At 39.5% G+C, this 27,450-nt stretch overlaps 1 protein-coding gene across 9 annotated transcripts in view; it reads right to left on the reverse strand.

Moving 5' to 3' along the window:
- The window catches only part of ASCC3 (activating signal cointegrator 1 complex subunit 3), a 508,218-nt gene that overhangs the window by 349,537 nt on the left and 131,231 nt on the right, over nucleotides 1-27,450 (reverse strand). For all 9 annotated transcript variants that reach the window (XM_073336864.2, XM_073336863.2, XM_073336867.2 and 6 more), the window contains 2 exons: nucleotides 21,073-21,273; nucleotides 20,473-20,613 (listed from right to left, as the gene is read on the reverse strand). In XM_073336864.2, coding sequence (XP_073192965.2) covers nucleotides 20,473-20,613; nucleotides 21,073-21,273 — 342 coding nt within the window. The remainder of the gene's footprint in view (nucleotides 1-20,472; nucleotides 20,614-21,072; nucleotides 21,274-27,450) is intronic.

Below are 27,450 nucleotides of genomic sequence, written 5' to 3' on the forward strand. Positions count from 1 at the left end.
TGATTCTCCAAGATATTTCTACAGTTGGGAGAATATTAAAAAAAAAGTTGTGTGAATATTAATTTGAATTTCAACACAAATTCAACACACTTTCGTGGTGTGCATTCCATTTTTATTTCCTTTCTGCAAATATCCTAGCATTAATTTATTAACAGGAGTGTTCACTAAAAATGAATTTTAAAGAAATATTGCAGAATATGAATAGAAAAATGCCAATATTCTCATCAGACCCTGGACTCTAACAGTTAAGCTCGTTGAATATTCAAAATGAACTCTTTGCAAGCAAGTTAAATATAACAAATTGTTTCAAGAAATTATTTTGCAGTTTTTTATAGCAAAGTAATTTGAGAAAATTACCATCTGTTCACAGTTGACCCTAAGAATAAAAGGCAAGAATCATTAAAATATGTATTATAAAATTATTCACTGATTTTCAATAAATACCTTATCTTGTATATCTTAGATTTCCCATTTGAAGGATTAAGAAAGCTCTTTGTTTCACCTGCAGGTGACACTGTTGGGCTTATCCACACAACCAAAAAGCCACAAGCAGTAAATATTTCCTCTCAATATATTCAACTGCAGTCTGGATTGATCATGTATCCCAAACACAATTATTTTCTTTATATTTGTACATTAGTTCTTTAAAGTTCCACGGTAATATCCAGCCTCTGCAGAGACAGTGACTAATATAAAGGCTTCAAGTTTAGATATATTAAAAACTGAATTTATTCAGATAAAGTTTAAAATAAATGAAAAAAGGTGCACACTGTAGAAAAATACATATATATTTATTTCAGAAAAAATATATATATATTCAGAGCAGTGGTTATTCACCCAAACTGAACTTATGCATAGTTTGATTTTAGTGTTGAAATAAAATACATGACAGAGATTATAGACATTTATTAATAAAAATTAGATTCAGACTTCATTTTCAGACAGGTTTAGAAAAACTTTCAGGAAACAAGAATAGTCAGGTGTGAACAAATTTACTTCCAATAAACAAGAATGCACAACAAAGTATGCAATTAAAGATAATCCTATACAATTTAACTATAGAAATTGAGTGGAAGAAGTTTGTTGCTGTACAAAATTACTATAATTTTACTTGGCATCATTTCAACTGAATTTTTCTTCAGAAACGAAGCAATAAATTAACTCTGTCCTCCCCTTCCTGAGCAAATTGAGAAAATCCAGATAGAAAGATCTGAGTAGCTCAAACACAGAATGTTAAATACCAATTTTAATAGTGTATTTTCTCAGACTATGGACATCTATTATTAAAGGCAAAGGAGATAACTTGTGTACTGTATATGAATGTTCCATGAAGTCTTAGGCAAAACAGCACACACTGTAATATTAATAAACCATGACCTCACTGTTTGAAAGAGAAATCAATTCACATATAAAATTCAAATGTATGTTTAGTAGCAGTTAGCAAACAAGGGAGCTACTTGTACTGGATTTGATTCATGCTTTTATAAAGTTAGAGATTAATACAGGCCACAGAAAGTATCCCCAATTCCTAATGTGGAGACTAATGCTTCTGATTCAAATTATTGCCTTTTGATCTTGCATCGGTACAGTAAAAGCTGCTTTATCCAGCACTTCATCAACCGGAAAGCTCTATAAACTGGCATTTCTGATCTTCATTGAAATTCTGGTTTATAGTCTGGTGGGCGCAGAGCCAGCAGGGGGTTGGGGCGTGGAAGGGGATGCGGGGCTAGGGCTCAAGCTCAGGGAGGGAGTTTGGGTGCGGGAGGAGACTCAGGGCAGCAGGCTGGGGCATGGGAGGGGGTGTGGGGTGCCGGATCCGGGGGGTGCTCACCTCACATGGCTCCCTGCAAGCGGCTACCTGTCCCAGCTGCTCCTAGGTGGAGGCGCAGCAGGCTCCTAATATCTGATCTCAAGAGTGACCAAGCAGTTGCCTTATCTTTTTATAGAAAAGATGCTTTAATAAGTAAGGAGGCAAAGGAATTTGATACAGAATCTGTAGATTTTTTAAGTCTTACCTGTCTCAAAAGATATTCTAGATGGTGTGCTTTTCTAATGCATAGTTCTGCCCTAAAGGCAGAATGAAGAAATAACAGGGAAGTAAGTTTTTGTTCTGTGGAGTGTAAATCCACCTGATACAAAGCAAAATCCATAAGAAAATGACACAGCATGAGATGGGGAAGACTTTGGATAACAGAAACGATATGGTATAAAGAGATTTTGATCTCCTTAAGGACAGCTATACATTTTAAAAAGTAGCTCACAGCTCTGACCACCACATCAATCTTTACCAGCAGGACAGTGGGGTGGGAATAGGTATTGTTTCATATTCTCTGTGTATATATAAAGCCTGCTGCAGTTTCCACGATATGCATCTGAGGAAGTGAGCTGTAGCTCACGAAAGCTTATGCTCTAATAAATTGGTTAGTCTCTAAGGTGCCACAAGTCCTCCTTTTCTTTTTGCGAATACAGACTAACACGGCTGTTACTCTGAAACCTGTCATTTTGGAACACTGTGTCTCATATGAAAGATAAAAGTTTTTAGTACTTCATTTAAAGGGAGGAAAAAAATCTGGTTTTAAAAAGATCGTATCTTTTAACATTCAGAATAAAGGAAGTTTTCTTTCAGCAGAATTATGCCACAGAGAAATGTTGTGGGAGAAGAAAAAATTCTTACTACTTTTATTAGCATTAGACTGTGATGCCCTTTGGTAAAGTTACATCTCCCAGTCCAAATGTTGATCAAAAGAGGAGATTCTGCTTCTGGAGCTCTGTGGCTGTGCAGTTGCATTCACGTTAGACACGATGGAAGAAATATTAGAAGTGTTACCTGGCTTTAACTCTTCTTTTCAAATGCAAAGCTGTGGAAGGGTAGCCACTGTGTGGTTCTCACCTGTGCCCCAAGAACCATTTCTGGTAGTCTGTAGAGAGCTGGTGGATCAGCTAATGGATTGTCTTCCTAGCTTCAGCTGCTTCTACAGATGTCTAAAGTTTTCACTGTAGAGAGCCCAGTAAATGTAAAGCATGGGAAATAAGGAAGAGGAGCCTGTCTAAATGTCTCCTTTAGGGGATGCTGTAACATAAGGAGGAAACAAGGGGAAAAGGGAGTCACTCTGAGGGTATGTCTACACTGTAATTAAATGCCCATGGCTGACCCGTGTCAGCTGACTCAAGCTCATGGGGTTTGGGCTGTGGCACTGTAAAAATGTGTCAGACGCTTGGGCTGAAGCCCAGGGTCTGGGACCTTGTAAGGGAGTGGGGATGGGACTTCTACACTGGAATTTTACAGCCCCGTTGCCCAAGCTTGAGTCAATTCACACAGGCCAGAAGCAGCTGTTGAATTGAAGGGTAGACATACCCTTAGAGCCTGGTGTCAGCAGCAAGACTAGTGCTTTCAACAAACCCTGAGACTTACCAGCTGGAAGATAAAGGAGTCACCATCAGGAAATGAATGTCCATTGGAGAAGGGGAACAGCAAACTCCGACCCCACAGAGATGAGGGCTAAATAAATACCTAACAATTAGGCAGCAAAAGTAGGGAAGAAATGGACTAGTCAGCAATGGAGCATACAGAGAACGGAAGTGTACAACCCAATGTATTAAAGAGCCAACAGAACAACAAATGACATCTTACCTAATATATTTTCAATGTATACAAGTGCTGTAGTTGCCAAAAGGATATAGGGTACAAAGCTTCCACCAACCATGATAGTCAGTGAGGGAACCTGGACAAGACAGATCCCGAATACAATTTGATAAATACATGATTTTGATTCTCCCCTTTTTATTCCTAACAAAGAAACCCTGAGAAAAGAATTGTGTATCAAGTATTCTCAAACATAGAATCATATCAGAGATGGAAATTCATTAGCAAAGAAATGACTGATCTAATGTCTTTTTAAAAATCTGAGTTCTATAATATGGATGTTTCCCTACTGGCCAACAGGAAGTGGAATTTCACACTCACTGACCTCACCTAGGACACCAACTATATGGGGCTACTTAATACTGTGGTAATACAGCAACTCTGAAAACCTGTGCACTCCTCCTCATTATTGCTGCTTGATTCCTGCAAAGGAAACCTCTGCATGCTTCATGATATGACCAAAGCTCTGAGATGATCTACAAAAGGATGGAGCTGATCTACAAAAGGCAAGCAAACCTTCTCAGAATAAAAGTATCATTCTCCAAACTATTATTTTTGTACTGTATCTAAATTAGTATATATTGGAAGCACTGCACTATATAAACCCTCCACCCTACCCCCAAATAATCCACATCACTTGCATAATTTTTCTAGAATAATCATACATTTTGAGTACCGTAGCTTAGTACATCTTTCTGACGTTAAGGAAAATAATGTATTACTAATGCACACTATTGTTTTCAAACCTCTAGAAGTTACTTAAAAACAAATTAGTCAATCAAGCAGAGACACTAGTCCTCAATCGAGACTGCTTGAGTAGTTACACAGTTGAGTAGGTCCAGAAGTAGATCAATAATGGGTATCCTTCTGTTGAATGGCTTAGTAACAATTCTGTCATTAATTTTTGCCACCTCTGAAGTTTAATAAAATATTTTTTTAAAAGCTATATTTCAAATTCAAATTCCTGAAGTCTGGATTTTTTTAATTGTTTTTTATTTTATTTTTTTTTAAAGAAACCCATTATTTGTGGGTTGAAACGAAGCATGAAGAATCTGAATGCAATGGTTAATGTTTTGAGAAATTTATATGACAAAAAATAATCAGAAAGTGCAATTTCCATTTCAACTACTAGAGTGTCACTATCGCATCAATATACCACACACACACACCCCTTTTAATAGTAAGTCCATTCATGTAGTTAGTAGCATGGGTGTTCAACACAGTACACTGCCATCATAACTCATTGCAGAAACAAATGTACCGTCTCCATTTTCCATCTCCTACACAGAGAAAAATACAGTAGGTTTCAAATTCTTACTAAATCTGTTTTATTAAGATCATGAGAATTGTACATAATATGTAAAACACTGCAGATCTCAGACAAAAGAGACTGACACTGCAGACTTATAGCTCTCTCTGTTACTTCAAGTAGTTTTGGAGCTGATTAGTTTTATTTAGCAGGTGAGAATTTAAAAAGAAAAAGGCATTATTCCATTGTATTAGAATCAGATTTCAAAGAGAAATAAAGCCTTCATGACTCAATATTAGAGTCCATCAGCTGACAAAACCCATCAGGGTAATCATCCATATTTCTCAAAGATCCTGATGCCATTTGCCATCCTCAGTACCACTCACCCTATCAGCTCTGACAGTCATAGTCTCTGCTTCACTTCTCACTTCTGCTTTGTCATCACAAGTACAATTAATCAACTAATCTTTAAGACGTCACTCTATTCAGTCCTCTAAGCTATTTTCTCTGCTCAAGAAAAATCATCTCTGCACCAATAACCAGACAATTACCTTTGCCCCTAAAAACCACACTTGCATAAATTCTGTTTTTATTTTTCAAAAGTGGCTTTTTGAAAAACAAATTGTTTATATCAGTATTGTATTACCTATGCTCTTCCGAGGAGGCGATTAATGTTCTTCTCTTTTCTAATTTTCAGGAAGAATCTCCCTTCTATTTCAAACTACACAATACTGACCTTTGTGGCATACATTGACAGTCATAATCGTTTTCATATATAGTTTTAATATGGCAATTATCCAAGTCATTTGTGTGTGTTTTGGCTATTTTACAGTTGCACAACAAAAATATTTCTCTTTCTATAAAAACTTTAAAAGCAAAGTGCTAGACCAAAAATGTCTTAATCCTTTTAAAACTAACTTCAACATAAACCTAATATTTACCTACTCATCTTTTCTACTATTTTGAGAAAAATAAAGAAGCGGTATACACTGTATGTAAGCATTGCAATGACACAGCTGCATCTGTTCTGAGGATAGATTTCAGTTTATCCCAGTCAAAAAAAAAAAATTAAAGAAAATGCTTTTCTTTAAAATATGTACTGCGATTTTCAAGCTCCACACTGCTCAAAGTTAAACACATTTTGTTTAACTTTGAGCAGTTTAAATTCATATAGACAAGATTGCAAACTGTATGCTGCAGTTTCAAACTACCAAAGTCAAAGTTTCAGTGAAAATGATGACTTTAACTAACCAGTGCTGTTACAGCATCCATATTATAATTCCTCTGGAGAACAGCACATAAAAAAAGATTCTTGAATGATGTAATGTAAGTCCTTGACACTTTACCTTAAGGTGTTAGTCACAAGGAAAGCTTCTTAAACACAGGGTTACAAAAAATGCTTTGGCAGAGTATGCTCAGAAACTACATGATTTTTATATTGTAGAATGCTTGGGGAGTTGGTTTGTTTGTTTTATTTTATAACAGATAGTTGCAAAGCACAAGAAGTTTTAAAATCCTTTAATGTGTCCTATCCTTGCATTTCCTGATGATCAGCTCTGTTCCAGCAATAAAACCACTGAGGATAATATCTTCACAAAGGAAAATTTACAATATAACCCTAGGAAATTTAAGAAATCAGCTCGAAGTATCATCATCATTTAGTTTTGGCAAGCAAGCAGAGAACAAACATGATAGTCAGTTGTCTATGTGTGCTAGTCAACAATAAAAGTGATTAAAATGACTTTTTTTTCAGCAGGCTGCACTGAAACAAAATATGCAGGAGCATAAAACCAAAGAATTTCCCTATAACACAGACTGCTGCAAAACAAAAAAACATTTAAGTTGATTGTATTGAAATTTCTTGGAATTTTTCAGAGTAAGGGATCCTTAAAATTATTTGTATATCAAGCATGAAAGTATTTATGACATTCAATGTTGCCCTGTTAAATTTGCCAATACACTCCATAAAAATGGCATTTTTATATTGGGGGGGAAGGAAGAAAGGGAATTATGTCAGTCCTGTTCTACTCCTGGGATGGGACAGCACAAGGAAAGAACTGACTCCCAGGAAAGAATTAATCTGCTACTGGATCCATGCCAATAGTGAATTATTGCCACCTCTATGCCAGCAAGGCTCTGCTGGTTGGCACATTGGGAGGTTTACCCACTCACCACTCTGTCACTTCCCTGTCTACCCATGAAAGAAGAGCCTATCAGTCACTATGGAGGCTGTGATCTGCAGTTTTTTTCCCCCATCAGGTATGTGACAATACTCTCCTTAAGCAATTAGTCCTACAATGAAACACATAAAGCTGTTAGTTTTTAAGTACTGAGAAGTTAAAGTGTTGGACACTGAAGAGAACTGTAAAACAGATCATTTTAAATAAAAAAGCTTGCATCTTATAAGCTTTGTTTATTGATCAAAAGACAATGAAAACACCATACATTAAAAAACTACATTAAAAAAAATTAAGGTTGCGAAGTCAAGCACTCAAACTTAGAAAATGGAAGAATTACGCAACATAAATTTGTCCCCCTTGTGTATATGCATTTTGATAGATTCATAAATTCCAAGGCCAGAAGTGACCCTTGTGATCATTTAGTCAGATCTCCTATATATAATACAGGCCACCAACTCGTACCCCACATTGTGCTTTATCTGCTAGGATGCTGATCCATAAATATTCAAAATCATTTTCTTCTGAATTATAATTGACTTGGAAATAGGCAATACCTTTTTCTTTTGACAGAGTGCCACTTCCCCTTCCTAAAGAGGTTATAACCATTGATTTTAATATTCCAAATATGATAATCAACCCACCAGGTTTCAATAATACCAACTAAATTGAATTTATGTTCATAAGTGAGCAATTCCAATTCCTCTTATTTGTTACCCACGCTCCTAGCATTGGTGTACAGGCAATTAAAGAATTTCTTGTGCTCATGTCCTTTGGTTCCTTGATTAATTTTGTCTCAGCATCTTGATTTTGTGCTAAGTGCTCATATCTTCCCTCTTTTTACCCTCCCTTTCTGTTATTAGTTTAACACCTTCATAATAATATGTGATCATGGAATTAAAGACTCCCTCCCCCCCGCCACAGGAACGCAGCATGTGCAAACTGATATTTTACAAAGTACAGCAAAAGGCTCATTCCTGACAAAAGGGCAACCCACTCTGACAAACTTTGAGTCCCTGCTTCAAAGCATGCTGAATGAAACAGAGGTAACTTTTTTTTTTTTTAAAACAGGAACAAAAATGTATTTTTTCCATAATTAGTCCTAGAAAATGGCTGAACTACTTTTGCTGAAACTAAACTAAAACTAAACTAAATTAAGCCAAGCCTAATGTATTGCATAGAAAATGTTACCCCTAACTGTTAATGTTTGCAAAAAGAAAAGGAGTACTTGTGGCACCTTAGAGACTAACCAATTTATTTGAGCATAAGCTTTCATGAGCTACAGCTCACTTCATCGGATGCATTCAGTGAAAAATACAGTGGGGAGATTTATATACACAGAGAACATGAAACAATGGGTGTTACCATACATACTGTAAGGAGAGTGATCAGGTAAGGTGACTGCTGGAAATAGCCCACCTTGATTATCATTACAAAAGGTTCCCCCCCACCCCACCCCCCTGCTGGTAATAGCTCACCTTACCTGATCACTCTCCTTACAGTGTGTATGGTAACACCCACTGTTTCGTGTTCTCTGTGTATATAAATGTCTCCACTGTATTTTCCACTGAATGCATCCAATGAAGTGAGCTGTAGCTCACGAAAGCTTATGCTCAAATAAATTGGTTAGTCTCTAAGGTGCCACAAGTCCTCCTTTTCTTTTTGCGGATACAGACTAACACGGCTGCTACTCTGAAACCTGTTAACGTTTGGTAAACTTATAAGCAACTGAAATACTGCTTGCTCAGTGACATCAAGGTATTTAAATTCCCTCTTTTCTGACCATTTTCACATCACTTGCACACTTTTAAGGAAAGATTACTGACATTTATAGATGTGGAAGGATGAAGTGGAAGTTCAAGGCAAATATCACGGCAAATTCCCACACCACAGAACAGGGGATCGGCAAGCTTTGGCACACGGCCTGTCAGGGAAAGCAGCTGGCGGGCCAGGACGGTTTGTTTACCTGCAGCGTCCGCAGGTTCAGCTGATCGCAGCTCCCACTGGCCATGGTTCGCCGCTCCAGGCCAATGGGGGCTGTGGGAAGCGGTGGCCAGCACATTCCTCGGCCCGCGCCGCTTCCTGCATCCTTCATTGGCCAGGGACAGCGAACCACAGCCAGTGGGAGCTGCGATCAGCCCAACCTGTGGACACTGCAGGTAAACAAACCGTCTCGGCCCACCAGCAGCTTTCCCTGACTGGCTGCTTGCCAGAGGTTGATGATCCCCGCCATAGAATTTAAAAAAAAAAAAACAAAAAAAAACCAATACATAGAGAAACATTGGTGATTTAGGTCCTTGGAAAATATGAAGTCTCATTCCAAGAGCCATGATTTCCCACCAGTAGCAACAGCACAAATCCAACTGCACCAGTGTCTTATCCTTTTGAAGAGGTGAAACCCCATTTCTTGGGATTAAAATGAAACTGGGAAACATATGGGTATGAGAACTCTATGATTTAAAGCACAGAAGTCCATATGCAGAGCTAACACACACTTTTTACAGGTCTTAATGAAATTTAAGAGTGTTCTAATTTCTCAGATTAAATGTGACTGAAAAGTAATAGCATACAAGAGGCTAAGTAACCAAACAGTTTTGAGGAACCTTGCTATCTTATCTCATCTAAGACAATATTTTGGGGAAATTCTCCTATATATCCAGGCCACAGACGGACACTGGTCAATCACCATCAAATTGGTTAAATCCTAAACTAGGATGCAAGGTTTAAGCTTTCTGCTGTCTCTTTGTCCCCGCTTTCTCTCCTTCCTATCCTTATTGTCTTCTGTCTAAACGATTTCAAGCTTGGCCAGATTCTGTATTAGTTGAACTGCATGATCTTACCAACATAACAAGCACAGGCAGCCTTCTCCCAGCATGAAGCAGTCCCTGTGCTGGAAGGACACTAGACATTGCCCACCAGAGTTCAACCCAGAAAGCGCAAGCACCATGGGTTCAAGCAGCTGAACTGAAACTGTGCTAGTCTGAACTGTGTGTCCCATATCGTGTCTACAGCACTTGAATGAAACAAGAATGAGCCAGGCAGAAGTTTTCCTTTCCTTTTATTATTTCATTCTCCCTCTTGTATACATTTGTCATGTGTGTCTAAGGGGCAAGAAATGTCTTAACAAGAACTGAAGTTGAAATCCAACAGCAAAATGACTTCTTCCAAGGGAAACTTTTGCTACTAGTAAAAGACATTCTAAACAAAAAGGGGAAATTTCTCAAAATTAATTATTGCATTCCACTTTTGAGCCCCAAATGTTTTACTTTTCTGTTTTTTGTTGTGTTTAAAATAAATTCTATAAGTATGGCTGTGATAACCAAGCAAAAGTTCCTTTCCTCACAACTCTCAAACTACAATTAACACTTTAATTCAGCAGCCATAAAAAGATGACACCAACAACTCAGAGACTGATAAACCATTCTCTAACAAGCCTTTTTCTGCAACAACCACCACCACCACCGATATGCATCACCAAATCTGTCAGCATACATAAATACAAGGGAAAGCCAGCAGAGGCATGTGTATTTTTGTGAATACACTAGTTGCACCTCCCTTGGCAAATGTGGCCTTCACACTCAAAATAGCAAAATGACTTGATGGTTCTTGAAAAGTAAAGAAATTCCATGTTTCTACTGTGTGAACATGAAGCCATCTTAAATGTGTTTTCCTGTTATTACCATGTCATAGATCTCCCTACTTATCTTTAAACAGCCAGCTCCTTTGCATATACAGCAATAAATCCTTAATAAAAGCACAATTCAGCATAAATGCAATTAAAGTGGAACCCACACATGTATCAAATCATATTATTTAATACTATCTCCCTCTAGGCATTAATATGCTTGGGGGCCAGGAAGCTATTTCTGTGATTCTCTAAAGGTTACAGCTGTCTACCACAGGCTAAGACATCATGCTAACAGAGCCATCTGTTTATAATACAAAATGCCAGCATACGCCAGCGTCACAAAAACATGTTATATCTCCTAGCCTAGTGATTTACAAACAAATCTGTACTAGTTCAAACCCATTTGTGTTCTCCATGGTACAGGGGGTTTCAAAGATATTTGTAATTGTTTACTGTAAGACACTGGGCAGAACTATAAAAGGATAGTTCTCTTCGGGGGGTTTTGATAAACCCTGTTCAAGCTGTAGCATACATTCTTGTCAATTACATAAAACAAAAGCATTTTGAGGCTACTGTAAAGCCCAAATGAACAACACCCCATGATAGCTGATATCCCAAAACCATCATTACATATATATTCTGTAATATAAATATTAAGCAGCATGTACACGTTAAAAAATCCTACTACACTGCCATTTCCCCTTGGAGAGAGGATGAGGAAATAAATCACATGTAGCAGATGTTAGTTATGTCACTTAATGCACTACTGGTAGCCACTCAGATACTATGGTGATAAAGGAACCTGTAAAGAATAGAATAGACTCAAAGCAGTCAACTGTACACAAGAAAGGAACTTGTACTCCATAGCAATCTGGATTTAAATTCTGCAGCAAGGTCCCTAAATTCTGTACTCTGGAGAAGCAAAATGGAAAAACTGCAAAGCTCTATTTCAACTAAAACCCCTGATTTTTAAAATTGAAATAATTACAAAAACGAGGAATAGAAACAGCACAGTAGTTTGTTATTTATTTTTCACAGTCATCACAGTCAGTTTCCAATGTGGCAAAGATTTCTGCATTGACAGTATACAACTGCATTGCAGAAGTTATACTGGGGAGAAGGGAGACCAGAAGTTTTGCAGGTGGATTGGAGCCAGGTGAAGTTTTGGGGGAATAAGGATAAAGTCCCTGAATGCAAAGACTTTGTACCAAGTTCCTTTAGGAATCTTTACATTAAGTGTAAGGAAAGGGCATCTGTAGAAACTTTAGGATGTTCAGGCTCCCAGAGTTCTTGAACTTGATACTTTCTTTGTAACCTTTTTCATTGTTTGGAGGACACTAGTGAGGAGGATCTTTTGCTAGAAGCAAACAGAATTTGGAACATCTCCTGAAAATAGACTGCTTCAATTATTATTAACTCTCTTACAAGATCCAAGCAGCAAAGTTGTAGCCGTGTTAGTCAAAGATCTGAGAGAGAGAAGGTGGGGGAGGTAATATCCTTTATTGAACCAACTTCTGTTCCTGAGAGAGACAAGCTTTCAAGCCACACAGAGCTCTTCTTCAGGTCAGGGAAAGAAACTCCCAGTGTCACAGCAAAATGCAAGGTGGAACAGATGGTTTAGCAGAAGTACTTAGCACATATTATAAAGGACTATTCAAGGAAGAAGAAAAGGAGTACTTGTGGCACCTTAGAGACTAACCAATTTATTTGAGCATAAGCTTTTGTGAGCTACAGCTCACTTCATCGGATGCATCCCCACTCTGAACTCTAGGGTACAGATGTGGGGACCTGCATGAAAACCTCCTAAGCTTACTTTTACCAGCTTAGGTTAAAACTTCACCAAGGTACAAACTATTTTACCCTTTGCCCTTGGACTTCCACTGCCACCACCAAACTTTATCTGGGTTCCTGAGAAAACGTTGTTTGGAAACGTCTTTCCCCCCAAAATCCTCCCAACCCTTGCACCCCACTTCCTGGGGAAGGTTTGGTAAAAATCCTCACCAATTTGCATAGGTGACCACAGACCCAAACCCTTGGATCTTAGAACAATGAAAAAGCATTCAGTTTCCTTACAAGAAGACTTTTAATAGAAGTAAAAAAGAATCACCTCTGTAAAATCAGGATGGTAAATACCTTACAGGGTAATTAGATTCAAAACACAGAGAATCCCTCTAGGCAAAACCTTAAGTTACAAAAAAGACACACAGACAGGAATATTCATTCTATTCAAGGAAGAGTGGCCTGTTAACACCTCTTCAGTCATAGGACAAAAAAGGAGAATTAGTGGGTTATAGTTTGTAGTAAAACTATAAATCCTGGTTTCACCCACATATTTATTGGGTCAGACAATCACTCTGTTCTCAAATGAGTTCACACAGGGAAATGATAAAAGACAAAAACACCCTATCAGCTGTGTGTGAACTGCCCCAACAACTATGTGGGTAGTGAAACCAGAATTTATGGCTTATCACAACAGACTAACTCACTAACCCCCTCTTTTTGTCCTATGACTGCAAAGGTGTAAGCGAGCCATTCTACCTTGAATGGTCCCTTAGAATACATGCTAACTACTTAAGCTAAACAATCTGTTCCACTTTGCATTTTGCTGCGACACTGGCAGTTCCTTTCCCAGACCTGAAAAAGAGCTCTGTGTGGCTTGAAAGCTTCTCTCTTCCACCAACAGAAGTTCATCTAAAGAGATATTACCTCACCCACCTTGTCTGTCTAAGGGCATGTCTTCACTGGCAACATTAAAGCGCTGCCACCTCAGCAGTTTAACGTGGCTTGTGTAGCCACGGCACAGCGCTGGGAGAGAGCTCTTCCAGAGCTCTAAAAAAACCACCTCCACAAGGGGTGCGGCTCCCAGCTCTGGTGCACTGTCTATACTGGCATTTTACAGCACTGAAACTTACAGCACTCGGTTGAGGGGGGTGGGGGGGAAGGGGGAGGGTTTCACACCACTGAGCAAGAAAGTTGCAGCACTGTAAAGTGCCAGTGTAGACAAGCCCTTAGATCCAAGCAGTCAGATTCAGATACGTGTTACTGGTTTGGTCACAGAGACCAGCTTGGGACTGTCACCTGATGTGCTTAAATTACCTCCGAGCCTGTTTTCGCTGCCAACTTGGGACTCCAGAACCCTGTCTTGTTGAGCCAGATATGCTAGCCTGCTGCAACACAGCCCCCAAAGCTGCAGACTTAACTGAAAACAGCTCAACAGGTTGCCTGGCTCCAGCACCCAGACACCCAATTCCCAATGAGATCCAAACCCCAAATAAATCTGTTTTACTCGGTATAAAGCTTATACAGGGTAAACTCAAATTGTCCACCCTCTAACACTGACAGATATGCACAGCTGTTTGCTCCCTCACGCATTAATCACTTACTCTGGGTTCATTAATAAACAGAAGTGATTTTATTACGTATAAAAAGTAGGATTTAAGTGGTTTCAAGTAATAACAGACAGATCAAAGTAAGTCACAAGCAAAATAAGGAAAAACACGCAAGTCGAAACCTAATACATTAAGAAACTGATTTACAGGTAATCTCACCCTCAGAGATGTTCCAATAAGCTTCTTTCAAAGACTAGACTCCTTCCTAGTCTGGGTCCAATCCTTTCCCTGGTTCAGTCCTTGTTAGTTCCAGCAGACATCTTAGGTGATAAGCAGGGGTTTTCTTATGACTAGAACCCCTTTGTCCTACTCAAGTCCCTTTTATAGCTTTGGCACAAGGCTGGAATCTTTTGTCTCTCTGGGTCACCACCCCTCCTTCTGAATGGAAAAGTACCAGATTTAAGATGGATTTCATTATCAGGTGACATGGTTACATGTCCCTGTGACACCTCATTCTTCATTACCCATGGGCTGGCCCACACATACACAGGAAGGCTTGCAGGTAAACAAACCATTTACAACCAACTGTCCGAGTCAATGGGAGCTATCAAGATTCTAAACCACCATTAATGGCCCACACTTTGCATAGTTACAATAGGACCTCAGAGATATACCTCGTATTTCTAGCTTCAGATACAAGGATGATACATGCATACAAATTGGATGAACACACTCAGTAGATTATAAGCTTTATAATGATACCTTACAAGAGACCTTTTGCATAAAGCATATTCCAGTTACATCATATTCACATTCATAAGCATACTTTCATAAAGCATATGGAGTGCAACGTCACAGTATGCTGATTTTGCATATAGAACTAGACCATGAAACAGGGCATCTAGCCTGTGAAGTAGAGGCAGGTTTGGACTACAGAATCTCTAATTGGTCTGAATAACATGGTTTTATTAGTAAATTTAGGATATTTAGGATTACTTTGTGCTTTCTGATTTCATCCTTCAGAGTACTTTGGAGACTGAACATTCAGATGGAATGTATACAGGGAGGATTGTGGCTAGTGGTGAGAAAAGGCATCCTTTCTCACCACTTTCTCTCTTCAAAAAAATAGCTGAATGCTTTTGTATGGTGACGGTTGGGCAACCAAGCCTCGTGTTGAATTCTAAATGTTTATATTACTTGGAAATTGGATGCCTTAGACAATAGTTCAATTGGACCATTATCTGCCTATCTAACCAGTCTGCATTTTCATTGTTCTTTCAATGAAGAGATGAAATGGATCCTAATCCAATCTCTGCACAAAAAGAACAAGTATGTCTCAAGTGAAGTTTGTTCCTCTTTGCCCATTTATATACATCACTAGCAGATTTTTGTTATCTCTTGATCTCTTCCACAGAAACTGGATAGCAAACTTTGTAGGAGAAAGGATGTTACTGGAGCAACAAGGGTACCAAGAAGAATCAAAGTTTTATTGCATATATTTTATGTTACTAAATTGTTCTAAATGAGCACTTTAAACATTACTTCTCAGTTGTTCACTACTATTAAAAAGACACTTGACTTTCAGTTCTGTAAACCCCTTAAAAGGAGCTGAATTAGATGTCTTTCACTGACCATTTTTTCCCTTTTCCATCTGGTAAGCATTGATTTCTCCCCCTCCCTCCATTTCTAATGAAGCTTAAAATTAATAAGACTTTTTGTTTACTTCCTTGCTTGATATTCACACTGCTCTAGAAATAAGATGAGTTTGTAAATTGCTGCTGTACAGCCAACAGCGGCAGAACACCACTTTTTAAAATTCAAGTTCTTCAGAACTGTCCCTATACTTTGGGCATGCACGTGTTTTATTTTGCCACAGTGACTTTAGTTTTTCAGGTTTCAGAGTAGCTGCAGTGTTAGTCTGTAAACGCAAAAAGAAAAGGAGTACTTGTGGCACCTTAGAGACTAACAAATTTATTTGAGCATAAGCTTTCATGAGCTACAGCTCACTTCATCGGATGCATTCAGTGGAAAATACAGTGGGGAGATTTTATATACACAGAGAACATGAAACAATGCATGTTCCCATACACACTGTAAGGAGAGTGATCAGGTAAGGTGAACTATTACCAGCAGGAGAGCGGGAGGAAAAAAACCTTTTTTAGTGATAATCAAGGTGGGCCATTTCCAGCAGTTGACAACAATGTGTGAGGAACAGTGGCGGGGGGGGGGGGGGGTTAAACATGGGGAAATAGTTTTACTTTGTGTAATGACACATCCACTCCCAGTCTTTATTCAAACCTAATGTAATGGTGTCCAGTTTGCAAATTAATTCCAATTCAGCAGTCTCTCGTTGGAGTCTGTTTTTGAATTTTTTTTTTGAAGAATTGCAACTTTTAGGTCTGTAATCGAGCGACCAGAGAGATTGAAGTGTTCTCCGACTGGTTTTTGAATGTTATAATTCCTGACGTCTGATTTGTGTCCATTTATTCTTTTACGTAGAGACTGTCCGGTTTGGCCAATGTACACATCTGTATCATCCGAATCAGAGACCTCCCCAAATGGTGGTGCTGCTGGAACCACCAGAATGGGAGGTGGTAGGAACATAGCAGGAGGAAGGATCCCTGTGAGCAGGTCACCAGGTCGGGGCTCATGATGACAGCAGCCCTTCAAATGCAAACAACTCATGGAGACCCAGAGCACTTCAGAGTCTCCTAGCGGTCAATGGTAGTCGTTCTACTGGAGGGACCAGTACTGGTAACTACATTTGTCTGGAGACCAATGGTTCCCAGGGGCTGGCGAAGTCACAGGATCCATGGTCGGTACCTATGGATCCAGTGATCGGTGCAGGCTTTCTTGCTCTTGTGAGTCTTGGAAAGTGTGGTTCCTCCATGGCCGGATCTTGTGGATGGTGCCAAATCCTTCTTAGGCATGGAGAAAAATTTATTGCCATGCTTATGTGCATGCTCCCTTGCCTCATGGCTAGGCCCCGCAGCAGGGCCCTTAGTGCTGGTACCAGCAGAACCCAATGGAGGCTCTGCAGTAGGGGGAGCGCTCTTCGCCTACTCAGGCTGATATAAGGGGAGGTTCCCTGGCCAGGATCTGACACTGGTCCCATGGCAACCTCCATGAGGTGCTTCTTGAGGCAGAGAACCTGGTTTTCTAACGCATGGGCATGGAAGGAGAGGCAGATACTGCACCTTATCACAATATGGGATTCCCCCAAGGAGTTTAAACAGTGCTGGTGCTCGTCACTGATGGAAAACAAGCAGGGGGCAGGAAGCACAGATTTTCAACTTCAGCATAATCCAGTATCTAAATCTGGATACTGGGCGGGAATATGCAGCAGTGAGAATCAACTGGAGACACCAGCAGCCCACTGCACTCTATCGCCTTGGGCAAAACCATGAGGTAATATAATTAATGCCATCCAACATCAGTTTATGGAAAACAGATCTTGTCGTACGAACTTGATTTTTTTTTAACAAGACAAGTTTGGTTGATATAGGTAATAGCGTTGATGTAATATACTTAGACGCTTCTATACAACACTTCATTTGGTACCACTAAATATTTTGATTAAGAAACTAGAATGATATAAAATCAACATGGTCCACATTAAATGGATTAAATGCTGGCTAACCGATAGCTCTCAAAATGTAATTGTAAATAAGGAATCATCATCAAGCTGGTGTGTTTGTAAAGGGATCTGGTGGGGAACGGCCTATGCTATTTAACATTTTTGTCAATGACTTGGAAGAAAACAAAAATGACTTATCAAGCTTGCAGATGACAAAGATTGGGCTCTAGTAAATAATTAATAGGACAGTACATTGATATAGAGCTAGCTGGATCGCTTAGTAAGCTGGACGCAAGCAAACATATTTCAATATGGTCAATGTAAGGTCATATATCTAAGAATCACATATGTGGTCCATACGTACAGCATGGTGAGGCTCTAAGCTGAGAAGCAATGATTCTGAAAAGACTTTCTGACCATTGATGATAACCAGCTGTACATGAGCTCCCAATGTGATGTTATGGCCAAAAGGGTTAATGCAATCTGTGGATGTATAAAGAGGGAATACCTAGGGGGACCAGATAAGTTATATTACCTCTGTACCTGGCAATAGTGTGACTGCTACTGGAATATTGTGTCAAGTTCTGGTGTCCACAATTCAAGAAGGATGCTGAAAATTTGAAGAGGGTTCAAAAAAGAGCCACAAGAATAAACAAAGGATTGGAAAACATGCCATATAGTTAGGGCTACGATTTAGCCATGGGTATTTTTTTTAGTAAAAGTCATGGACAGGTCATGGGCAATAAACAAAAATTCATGGCCCATGACCTGTCCATGTTTTATACTATAAATACCCCTGAATAAATCTTGCGGGGGGGTAAGGGGGGTGCGCCACGCAGGGCCGCTGCTGGAGGAGAAAGCCCAGGGTCCACTGCAGGGGGGCGTGACGGGGCCAGCAGCTGCTCTTGCTACCCCAGGACCGCTGCCCGGGGCCGCCTGAGCAGCAGCTGGTGTAGCTGGTCCCAGGGCCGCTTCAGCAGTGGCCAGCACAGCTGGCTATGGGTCTGCCCAAGAAGCCAGATGCAGGACCGCTCCAGCAGCAGCCGGTGTGGCTGTCCCCAGGGCCACCTGAGCAACTGGCCCTAGAGCCAGCTGCTTGGGCAGCCTGGATTCAGCCACACTGGCTGCTGCAGAAGTCACAGAGGTTGTGGAAAGTCATGGAATCCGTGACTTTCCGTGACCTACGTAACAGACACTGAGCCCTACATATAGTGAAAGACTCTAGGAGCTCAATCTGTTTAGTATAACAAAGAAAAGATTAACGGGTGACTTAATCACAGTCTGCACTGAAAATGAGGAATAAAAGTTTGATGAGAAGGCTCTTCAGTCCAGCAAAGGTATAACAAGAGCTTATTGCTGGAGCTTGAAGCTTGACAAACTAAAAGTAAGGTGTATATTTTTAACAGTGACAGTAATTAATCATTGAACAACATACCTGGGCTGTGGTGAAACCTCCATCATGAGGAATTTTCAAATCAAGACTGGATGTTTTTTAAAAAAATCTCGTTCAAACAGGAATTAATTCAGGGAAATCCCATGGTCTGTACTGTACAGGAGGTCAGGCTAGATTATCACAATCATCGCCTCTGGATTTACAATCCATACATCTATATTTTCTTTTTAACATAGGAAAAGAACTCTCCAGTCTAATAACGGAGATGTAAAGCATATCAAAACTAAAAAGAAAAGAGTATCTCTCAATTGAATCAATGTTAATTACTACAGGATTAATGACACATAAGTGTTCATAATACATAATCAATACAGCCAAAGCTTATTCGGATTCATGAAATTAGGAGTCAAAAGGGTAACAACAAGGAGTTTAAGCATAAAAACACAAATACTTTTTTCCACAATACAAACAAGCATTACATCACTGGCTGAAAGACTGCTTGCCCAAAACATACACCTGATAAAAGCCTCTTTTCTAAACAAAAAAGGCAATATGGAAATAGTCGTATCTGCTAACGAAAAATGTGCATGCTGCACAACCCTGCAGATGAAGTCATGTATGCAAATTCAGTTATTAAAATGTCTAGAATTTCTCAAAAGGCAAAAAGAACTTCATTAATGATGCCTGATATTTTTCATCACTTAAACGCTCTTTATCCAAGGAAATATACTGAGATTAGTCATCAGCAGAATCTTCAAGGTTATTAACCCTTTAAAAAGATGATTAACAAGGTGGGTGAGGTAATATCTTTTATTGAACCAACTTCAAATACGAGACATGACCTCCCCAACTTGTCTTTCTAATAGCCTGGGGCCAACACAGCTACAACACCACTGTATACTTTAAAAAGACGTCTGACAAAATATTCATTTACACAACAATATTGTCGTAATATTTCAAACTTGTTTTGCATTTTCCATTTAAGGACCTGATGCTCCTTGACTTTTGGGTGTATGTGGGGTATGGGGTTGTTTTTTCTTGTTGTTTTTTTAAATGGAATACCTAGTACCACAATCCCTGACATAATCATTCAAAGGTAGGAATAATCCATTAAAAAGCTGTAATCCAGAAGTAAGGGACCTGGTTCTACTAATGGTTATAAGCAATGAAGAGACCATGGGTCTATCCAGGGACCTAATAAAACCGGGAAAGTTGTGGGTGTATTATAGGATTGTAGATTGAACCTCAAATTTCAGTGAAAAAATAGATCATTTTAGGTTTGTGTTTCAGATCTATCTGAAAGTTTTCTCCATTGTGAATGTGTTCCAAACTTTGGTCCCATTTTAAACATATGCAGTATAATTAATAGCACGTTACATCCCAACTACTACAACATTTGACAACGAAGTTTTTTAACAAATGAAAGTGTGCACACATGCGTGCACACAGGCACTCTTCATCTGAAACAAAACATACCTGTGTTCGCAGAATTTCACCTTTTGACAACTGCATATCACCCGTCAACTCTTTCACAGTGATGCCTAGTGGCTCCAGACGCTTGCTGAAGTAATTTGTCATTTCAGCTGCCAAAGCCTTCATAGGAGCAACATACACAATCTGCACCAAAAGGACACGAGCTTGATAAATGAGCAAACTGCACAATGTCATTTGTTTCATGGCAACCAACACAAATCACAATTTATTGTGAAATATGATTGTAGCCACTTACAGTGAAAAATCTTAATAGCGATATATGAAAAGTAGTTATCTTTGTTAGATAAGTGTGCCACTGTTTAGAGGACAATGGATTTTGTTTATACAGCCTCATTACTTTGAGAATTGGATCTGCATCAAAGCAAAATGTATTTTCATAGCTTTTCACATACGTAATAAGATTTTCAGAGCACAAATAGGAATTGGTTTAATAGTAATGAAGTAAATCACCAGCATTTTCTATGAGACTTGGAGATGTATAATACCCTTGAAAATTTCTTGATTTCATATAATGGGTAGAACTGTATAATGGGTTTTATCTTATGAGTTAAAAAAGTTGGTTTTGGTTCATTGAATTCCTACCTTAAACTCATCCTTTTTGATAACTCCTTGCTGAACATGCTGGCGAATTTCATGCAGGACAGTTAGCATGGCAATGTTAGTTTTCCCAGCTCCGGTGGGTGCACAGATCAGCATGTTCTCATTTGTACTATAGGCAGTCTCAAAAACTATTGATTGGATTCGGTTTAGTCTTTTCATGCCTTTAAAAACAAGTTGCCCAATCTGAAAGAAAACAAAGTATTGCAATGAAAATACAAGGACAGCAAAATTAAAGGAGTAATTTTTGGATCCTCTTAGAAATTAGTCACAAATCTTTAATCCCAAAGGCTAAATCTACTATGCTGGAAACTTCAAATTTCTTTTCTTATGTATTCCAAGTAGGATAACTTTTAAAACATTAACATAATCAGTTAATCTTAACTACACCACTGTTACGTTTTTCACTTTTACCAAAAACACACTGACCAAACTTCATTAAGAGTTAATGAATATTAGCATAAAAACAGTATTAATAGATTATATGATTGTTTTGTATTTTAAACATAATTACATAATTATTAGTGAAAAAATGTAGACCTTTATAGCACTTTATAAATTAGGAAAGATGTACTAAGTTGACATCCTAAAGCTATTTTAAGGCATAACGAGGAAACAATCTCCTCCTCCTCTCTGATTGGAAGGGAGGCCTTCAGAGCATTGTCAGGCCACTACCTATATAGACTGCATAGCTAAACGAAAAGTCAAAAATATAAACTAACCTATTACATTAAAAAACAATATTAAGAGAACATTAAAGTTACAAAGTCAATCACACAAAAATTAGGAAATGCCAGAACTAAGGTTGCTTTTCTGCCTTATGCTGACCCCCTTTAGCATATGCAATATGATTAGGGCCCTTCATTTTCTGTTTTTATTGTATTTAATTTTTCCCAGGAATTTATCAGTGTTTATTACAACAACAACAAAAGCAGGTGAAAATTGGTGGAAAAAACTATTACTTTTTCTAGGTAAATAATCAGGGTTTATTTTGTTGGACGGAAGGACAAAGGAAAAAAGTATTCAGTAGATTAATGCTTTGATGAATGGAATTCTATGTGGTTTGCTGCAGAACTAAAAACAAAATGCCACTCTGAGTTTAAGAAAACAATATATCTCTAGTCCCCAAATAAAACTTTTCATTTGAATAAAAACAGTTTACTGTTTTGACTTAGAACTATTAGCCTATAAATGTTTACATTTAATAACTGGGCCACACCATTCGCAGCGCATACACTCAACTTCATCCTTTTTGCCTGTTTTGTTTTTTAAAAACTTTCCAATACATCCTTGCGTTCTGAAAAGTATTCTGATAGATGTTTGTTTTTTCCATTGTGTCAGATATTTAAACCATTCTCTGTTAACAGCTTGAAATATGTACATGGTGGGAGTGAGATTCATCAGTACATTAAGATGCGCATGGACTTCAGAGCTTGAGCATGAACCTGTTTATTGTGTGTATCTTCTAGACCAGTGCTTCTCAAGCTATCTGATGTGGGGGACCGGCAATTTTTTTTTCCAATGTGCATGCAGACCAACAGCCGATGGCTCGCGGACCAGCAGCAGTCCGCAGACCACTACTTTTAGTATCACTGTTCTAGACTAATACATAGCCTTACTTCAACAGACAGCTTTGCGTATACGCCCACACTAATGTATTATCACAGAACATATCTCATGAAATATCTCCTACTTTCCGAATAAAACAAATTATTTTTATGTATTTGAATGATACAGAAGTAGGGTGAAAATTAGAAAAAAAAACAAACAAAACTTTTTGTAAAACCTGGGTCTTTGGGGTTTTTTTTAAAAAAAAAACAGACAGTACTACTACTTTTCCCACAGGACCTTTGTGTTATTCAGTGCACAGCAGTCAGGGTTATGCAGTGGAGATGGTTGTTTGTGGGTATATATACACTGCACACTAAACCCAGACTCTGACTCAGGTTCGAGCCCAAGACCCCTTTCTGTTGACATACAAATCAGTTTGACTTGAGTGAGCAAGCTCAGGTCCTAGGACCCTGCTGTGACTCTGGTCCAAGCCCTGTCATTTTGCAGCGTGGATGCAGCTCAAGCTGCAGATTGGAGTTAAAAAGTCTGTGTAGTGCACTATGGACATGTAAGCACGGCTATGAGACACAGGTCCAGCAACTGCAAGCCCAGGTTTATGATGCAGTGTGGATGTTTAAGCACTGATTTGGAAATACCAAGTCCACAAGCCCAGATCCCTACAGATGCAGGTTTAAAGTGCAATATAGATATACTCTGTAGGACCCCTGCTTCGTATATGGCAGAAGTTGGAGGGTGCCTAGTCAATGAGGCAGAGGAGTGCAGGAAGAGAAAGGATGATCTCCTAAGAATGGTCATACTGGGTCAAACCAATGATCCATCTCGCCCAGTATCCTGTCTTCCAACACTGGGCAATGCCAGGTGCTTAAGAGGAAATGAACAGAACAAGTAATCATCAACTGATCCATCCCCCGTTGCCCATTCCCAGCTTCTGGCAAACAGAGGCTAGGGACACTTCAGAGAATGGTTTTGCATCTCTGTCCATCCTGGCTAACAGCCATTAAGGGACCTATCCTCCACGAATTTATCTAGTTCTTTTTTGAACCCTGTTAATAGTCTTGGACTTCACAACATCCTCTGGCAAGAGTTCCACAGGTTGACTGCACTGTGTGAAGAAATACTTCCGTTTGTTTTAAACCTGCTGCCTATTAATTTCATATGGTGACCGCTAGTTCTTGTGTTATGAGAAGGAGCAAACAACACTTCCTTATTTACTTTCTCCACACCAGTCATGATTTTTTAGACTTCTAACTTGTCCCCTTTTAGCTGTCTCTTTTCCAAGCTGAAAAGTCCCAACCTTATTAATCTCTCCTCATATCAAAACTGTTCCATACCCTTAATGATTTTTGTTGTCCTTTTCAGTACCTTTTCCAATTGCAATACATCTTTTTTGAGATGGGACAACCAGATCTGAACACAGTATTCAAGATATGGGCATCCTGGATTTACATAGAGGCAATATGATATTTTCCCTCTTATTATCTATCCATACCGAACATTCTGTTAACTTTGACTGCCACTGCATATTAAGTGGATGTTTTCAGAGAACTATCTACAATAACTCAAAGATCTCTTTCTTGAGCGGCAACACCTAATTGTATATGTATAGTTATATACCATCATTTTATATGTATAGCTGGGATTATGTTTTCCAATGTGGATTAATTTGCTTTTATCGAAATTGAATTTCATCTGACATTTTGTTGTCCAAGGCATCCAGTTTTGTGACATCCCTTTGTAACTCTTCGCAGTCTGCTTTGGATTTAACTATCTTGAGTAGTTGTGTGTCATCTGGAAATTTTGCCACCTCACTGTTTACCCCTTTTTCCAAATCAATTATGAATATGTTGAACAGTACTGGTCCTCGTACAGACCTAAGTTCCCTCTAAGCTGCACGGCCGTGCAGCAGACTATCAAGGGCCACGCAGGCAAGGAGAGGCACCTCTCCCCTGGTTCCAGCCTTGGAGCTGTCACAGCGAGAGAGAGCGGGGGGTGGGGTAGTCTGCCCAGGGGCAGCCTGCACCCCAAACTCCTCATCCCCAGCCAGAGCTCTCACCTCCACATACCCCAACCCTCTGACCCAGCCCTGAGCCCCGTCCTGCCCTCTAAACCCCTCATCCCTGGCCTCACCCCCAACCCCCCCACAGTGCAACCCTCTGCCCCAGCCCTAAGCTCCCTCCCACACTCTGAACCCCTCACTCCCCCCCGCCCCAGCCACACATCACCTCCATATTGGTGCACATAGCAAAATTCATTCCACACATGGATGTAAAAAATTAGAGGGAACATTGGTACAGAGCCCTTGGCAACACCATTATTTACATCTCTCCATTCTAAAAACTGACCATTTATTCTTACCCTTTGTTTCCTATCTTTTAACCAGTTATCAATCTATGAGAGTACTTTCCCTCTTATCCCATGACAGCTTACTTTGCTTAAGAGCCTTTGGTGAGAGACTTCGTCAAAGGCTTTCTGAAAATCTAAGTGCAGTCCTTGAGTTCCTTCAAAATTCTTGGGTGAATACCATCTTGTTCTGGTGACTTATTACTGTTTAGATTATCAATTTGTTCCAAAACCACCAGATTGTCACCTCAAAAGGCTCAAGTTTGGAAATCTTCCTCAGAGCCTCAGCCATAAACACGGATGCAAAGAATTCATTTACTTTCATGAGTGTTCCTCTGGCATCTCAATCATCCAGCAGCTGGCCACACTGATTGTTTAGCAAACTTCCTGCTTCTGATATACTTAAAAAAAAATTGTTATTACTTTTTGAGTCTTCAGCCAGTTGTTCTGCAAATTCTTTTTTGGCCTTCCTAATTATATGTTTACACTTTATTTGCCAGAGTTCATGCTCCTTTCTATTTTCCTCACTAGGATTTAACTTCCACTTTTTAAAAGGATGCCTTTTTGTCTCTCACTGCTTCTTCTATTTTGTTGTTTAGCCACAGTGGCACTTTTTTGGTTCTTTATGTTTTTTTTAATTTGGGGTATACATTTAAGTTCAGCCTCTATTACGGTGTTTTTTAAAAAGTTTCCATGCAGCTTGCAGGGATTTCACTTTTGGGATTGTACCTTTTAATTTCTATTTAACTAATTTCCTTTTTTGTGTGTAGTACCCCTTTCTGAAATTAAATGCTACCATGGTGTCTCCCCTCCCCATCCCAGGGATGTTAAATTCAATTATATTATGGTCCCTATTACCAAGCGGTTCAGCTATATTCACCTCTTGGACCAGATCCTGTGCTCCACTTAGGACTAAATCAAGAATTGCCTCTCCTCTGGTGGGTTCTGGGACTAGCTGCTCGAAGAAGCAGTCATTTAAGGTGTCAAGAAACTTTGGGCATGGCTACACTTGCAGATGTAGAGCGCTGTAAGTTAAACCAGCCCTCGGAGAGCACAGTAGGGAAAGCGCTGCACTGTGTCCAGATTGTCAAATTCAAGCACATTGGCGTGGCCACATTAGCAGCTCTTGCAACGGCCACAGAGAGCACTGCATTGTGGTAGCTATCCCAGCATGCAAGTGGCTGCAACATGCTTTTCAAATGGAGTGGGGTTCAGTGGGGTGGAATGTGACAGGGAGCGTGTTGTGTGTATGTGGGGATAGAGAGAGGGTTTGGGGAGGAGCTGAGAGCATGTCAGCATGCTGTCTTGTAAGTTCAGACAACAGCAGACCCCTCCCTCCCCCGCCTCTCAAGCGACATTCAACACTAATGGTTGCTTCATCCCAGAGCAGATAAGCATGTCAGATGTCAGAAATGGAGCTTTCAAAGGGCATATCCGCATTCCTGTAGGCGATTCCAAACAATGACAAGATTGGCCACTTGACTTAAGGGGATTATGGGATGTTTCCGGAGGCTGATCAGAGCACAGTAATGCAACACCTTATTCACACTGACCCTGGGGCGTTTCAGCTGAGGTGCACCAAGCATTATGCTTCTCGTGGAGGTGGATTACCAGGACCACTCCAGCTGCAGAGTCCAGGTACTCTAAGTGCCTTGCCAGTGTGGACGGGTCATGAGTTAGGGAGCCCGGGGCTGCTTTAATGCGCTCTAACTTGCAAGTGTAGCCATGCCCTTTATCTCTGCATCCCATCCTGAGGTAAAATGTACCCAGTCAATATAGAGATAATTGAAATCCCCCATTATTACTGAGTTTTTTATTTTTGTAGCCTCTCTAATCTCCCTGAGCATTTCAGAGTCACTATCATCTTCCTGGTCAGTTGGTTGGTAATATATCCCTACTCCTATATTCTTATCAATCAAGCATGGAATTACTATCCATAGAGATTCTGTGATACAGTTTGGTTCATTTAAGATTTTTACTTCATTTGACTCTACGCTTCCTTTCACATATAGTGCCACTCCATCTATTCTGTCCTTCCAACATATTTTGTACCCAGGTATTACTGTATCCCATGGAATATCATCAATCCACCAAATTTCTGTAATGCTTATTATATCAATATCCTCATTTAATACGAGGCACTCAAGTTCACCCATTATTTAGACTTCTAACATTTGTACATGAGCACTTTAAGAAATTGTCACTTTTTAGCTATATTCCATTACGTGATGTAATTGAATGGGACTCTTTCATTTGACTGTTTCTCATCAGATCCTTCCCATATTTTATCATCTTCCAGCCTCTCCTCCTTATTAGGACATAGAGAATCTCCATTAATAGATCCTCTCTGTCCAAACCATGTGCTCCTCCACACCTGTCGGCTCTCCCCCAGCCCTTTTGTAAAAAAAAGTGTTTGTCAACAGGAATGTGTCTTATTTTTTCTGTGAGTGT

The sequence above is a fragment of the Lepidochelys kempii genome, chromosome 3 (assembly GCF_965140285.1).
Source record: "Lepidochelys kempii isolate rLepKem1 chromosome 3, rLepKem1.hap1, whole genome shotgun sequence".
In the NCBI taxonomy this organism is placed as follows: Eukaryota; Metazoa; Chordata; order Testudines; family Cheloniidae; genus Lepidochelys; species Lepidochelys kempii.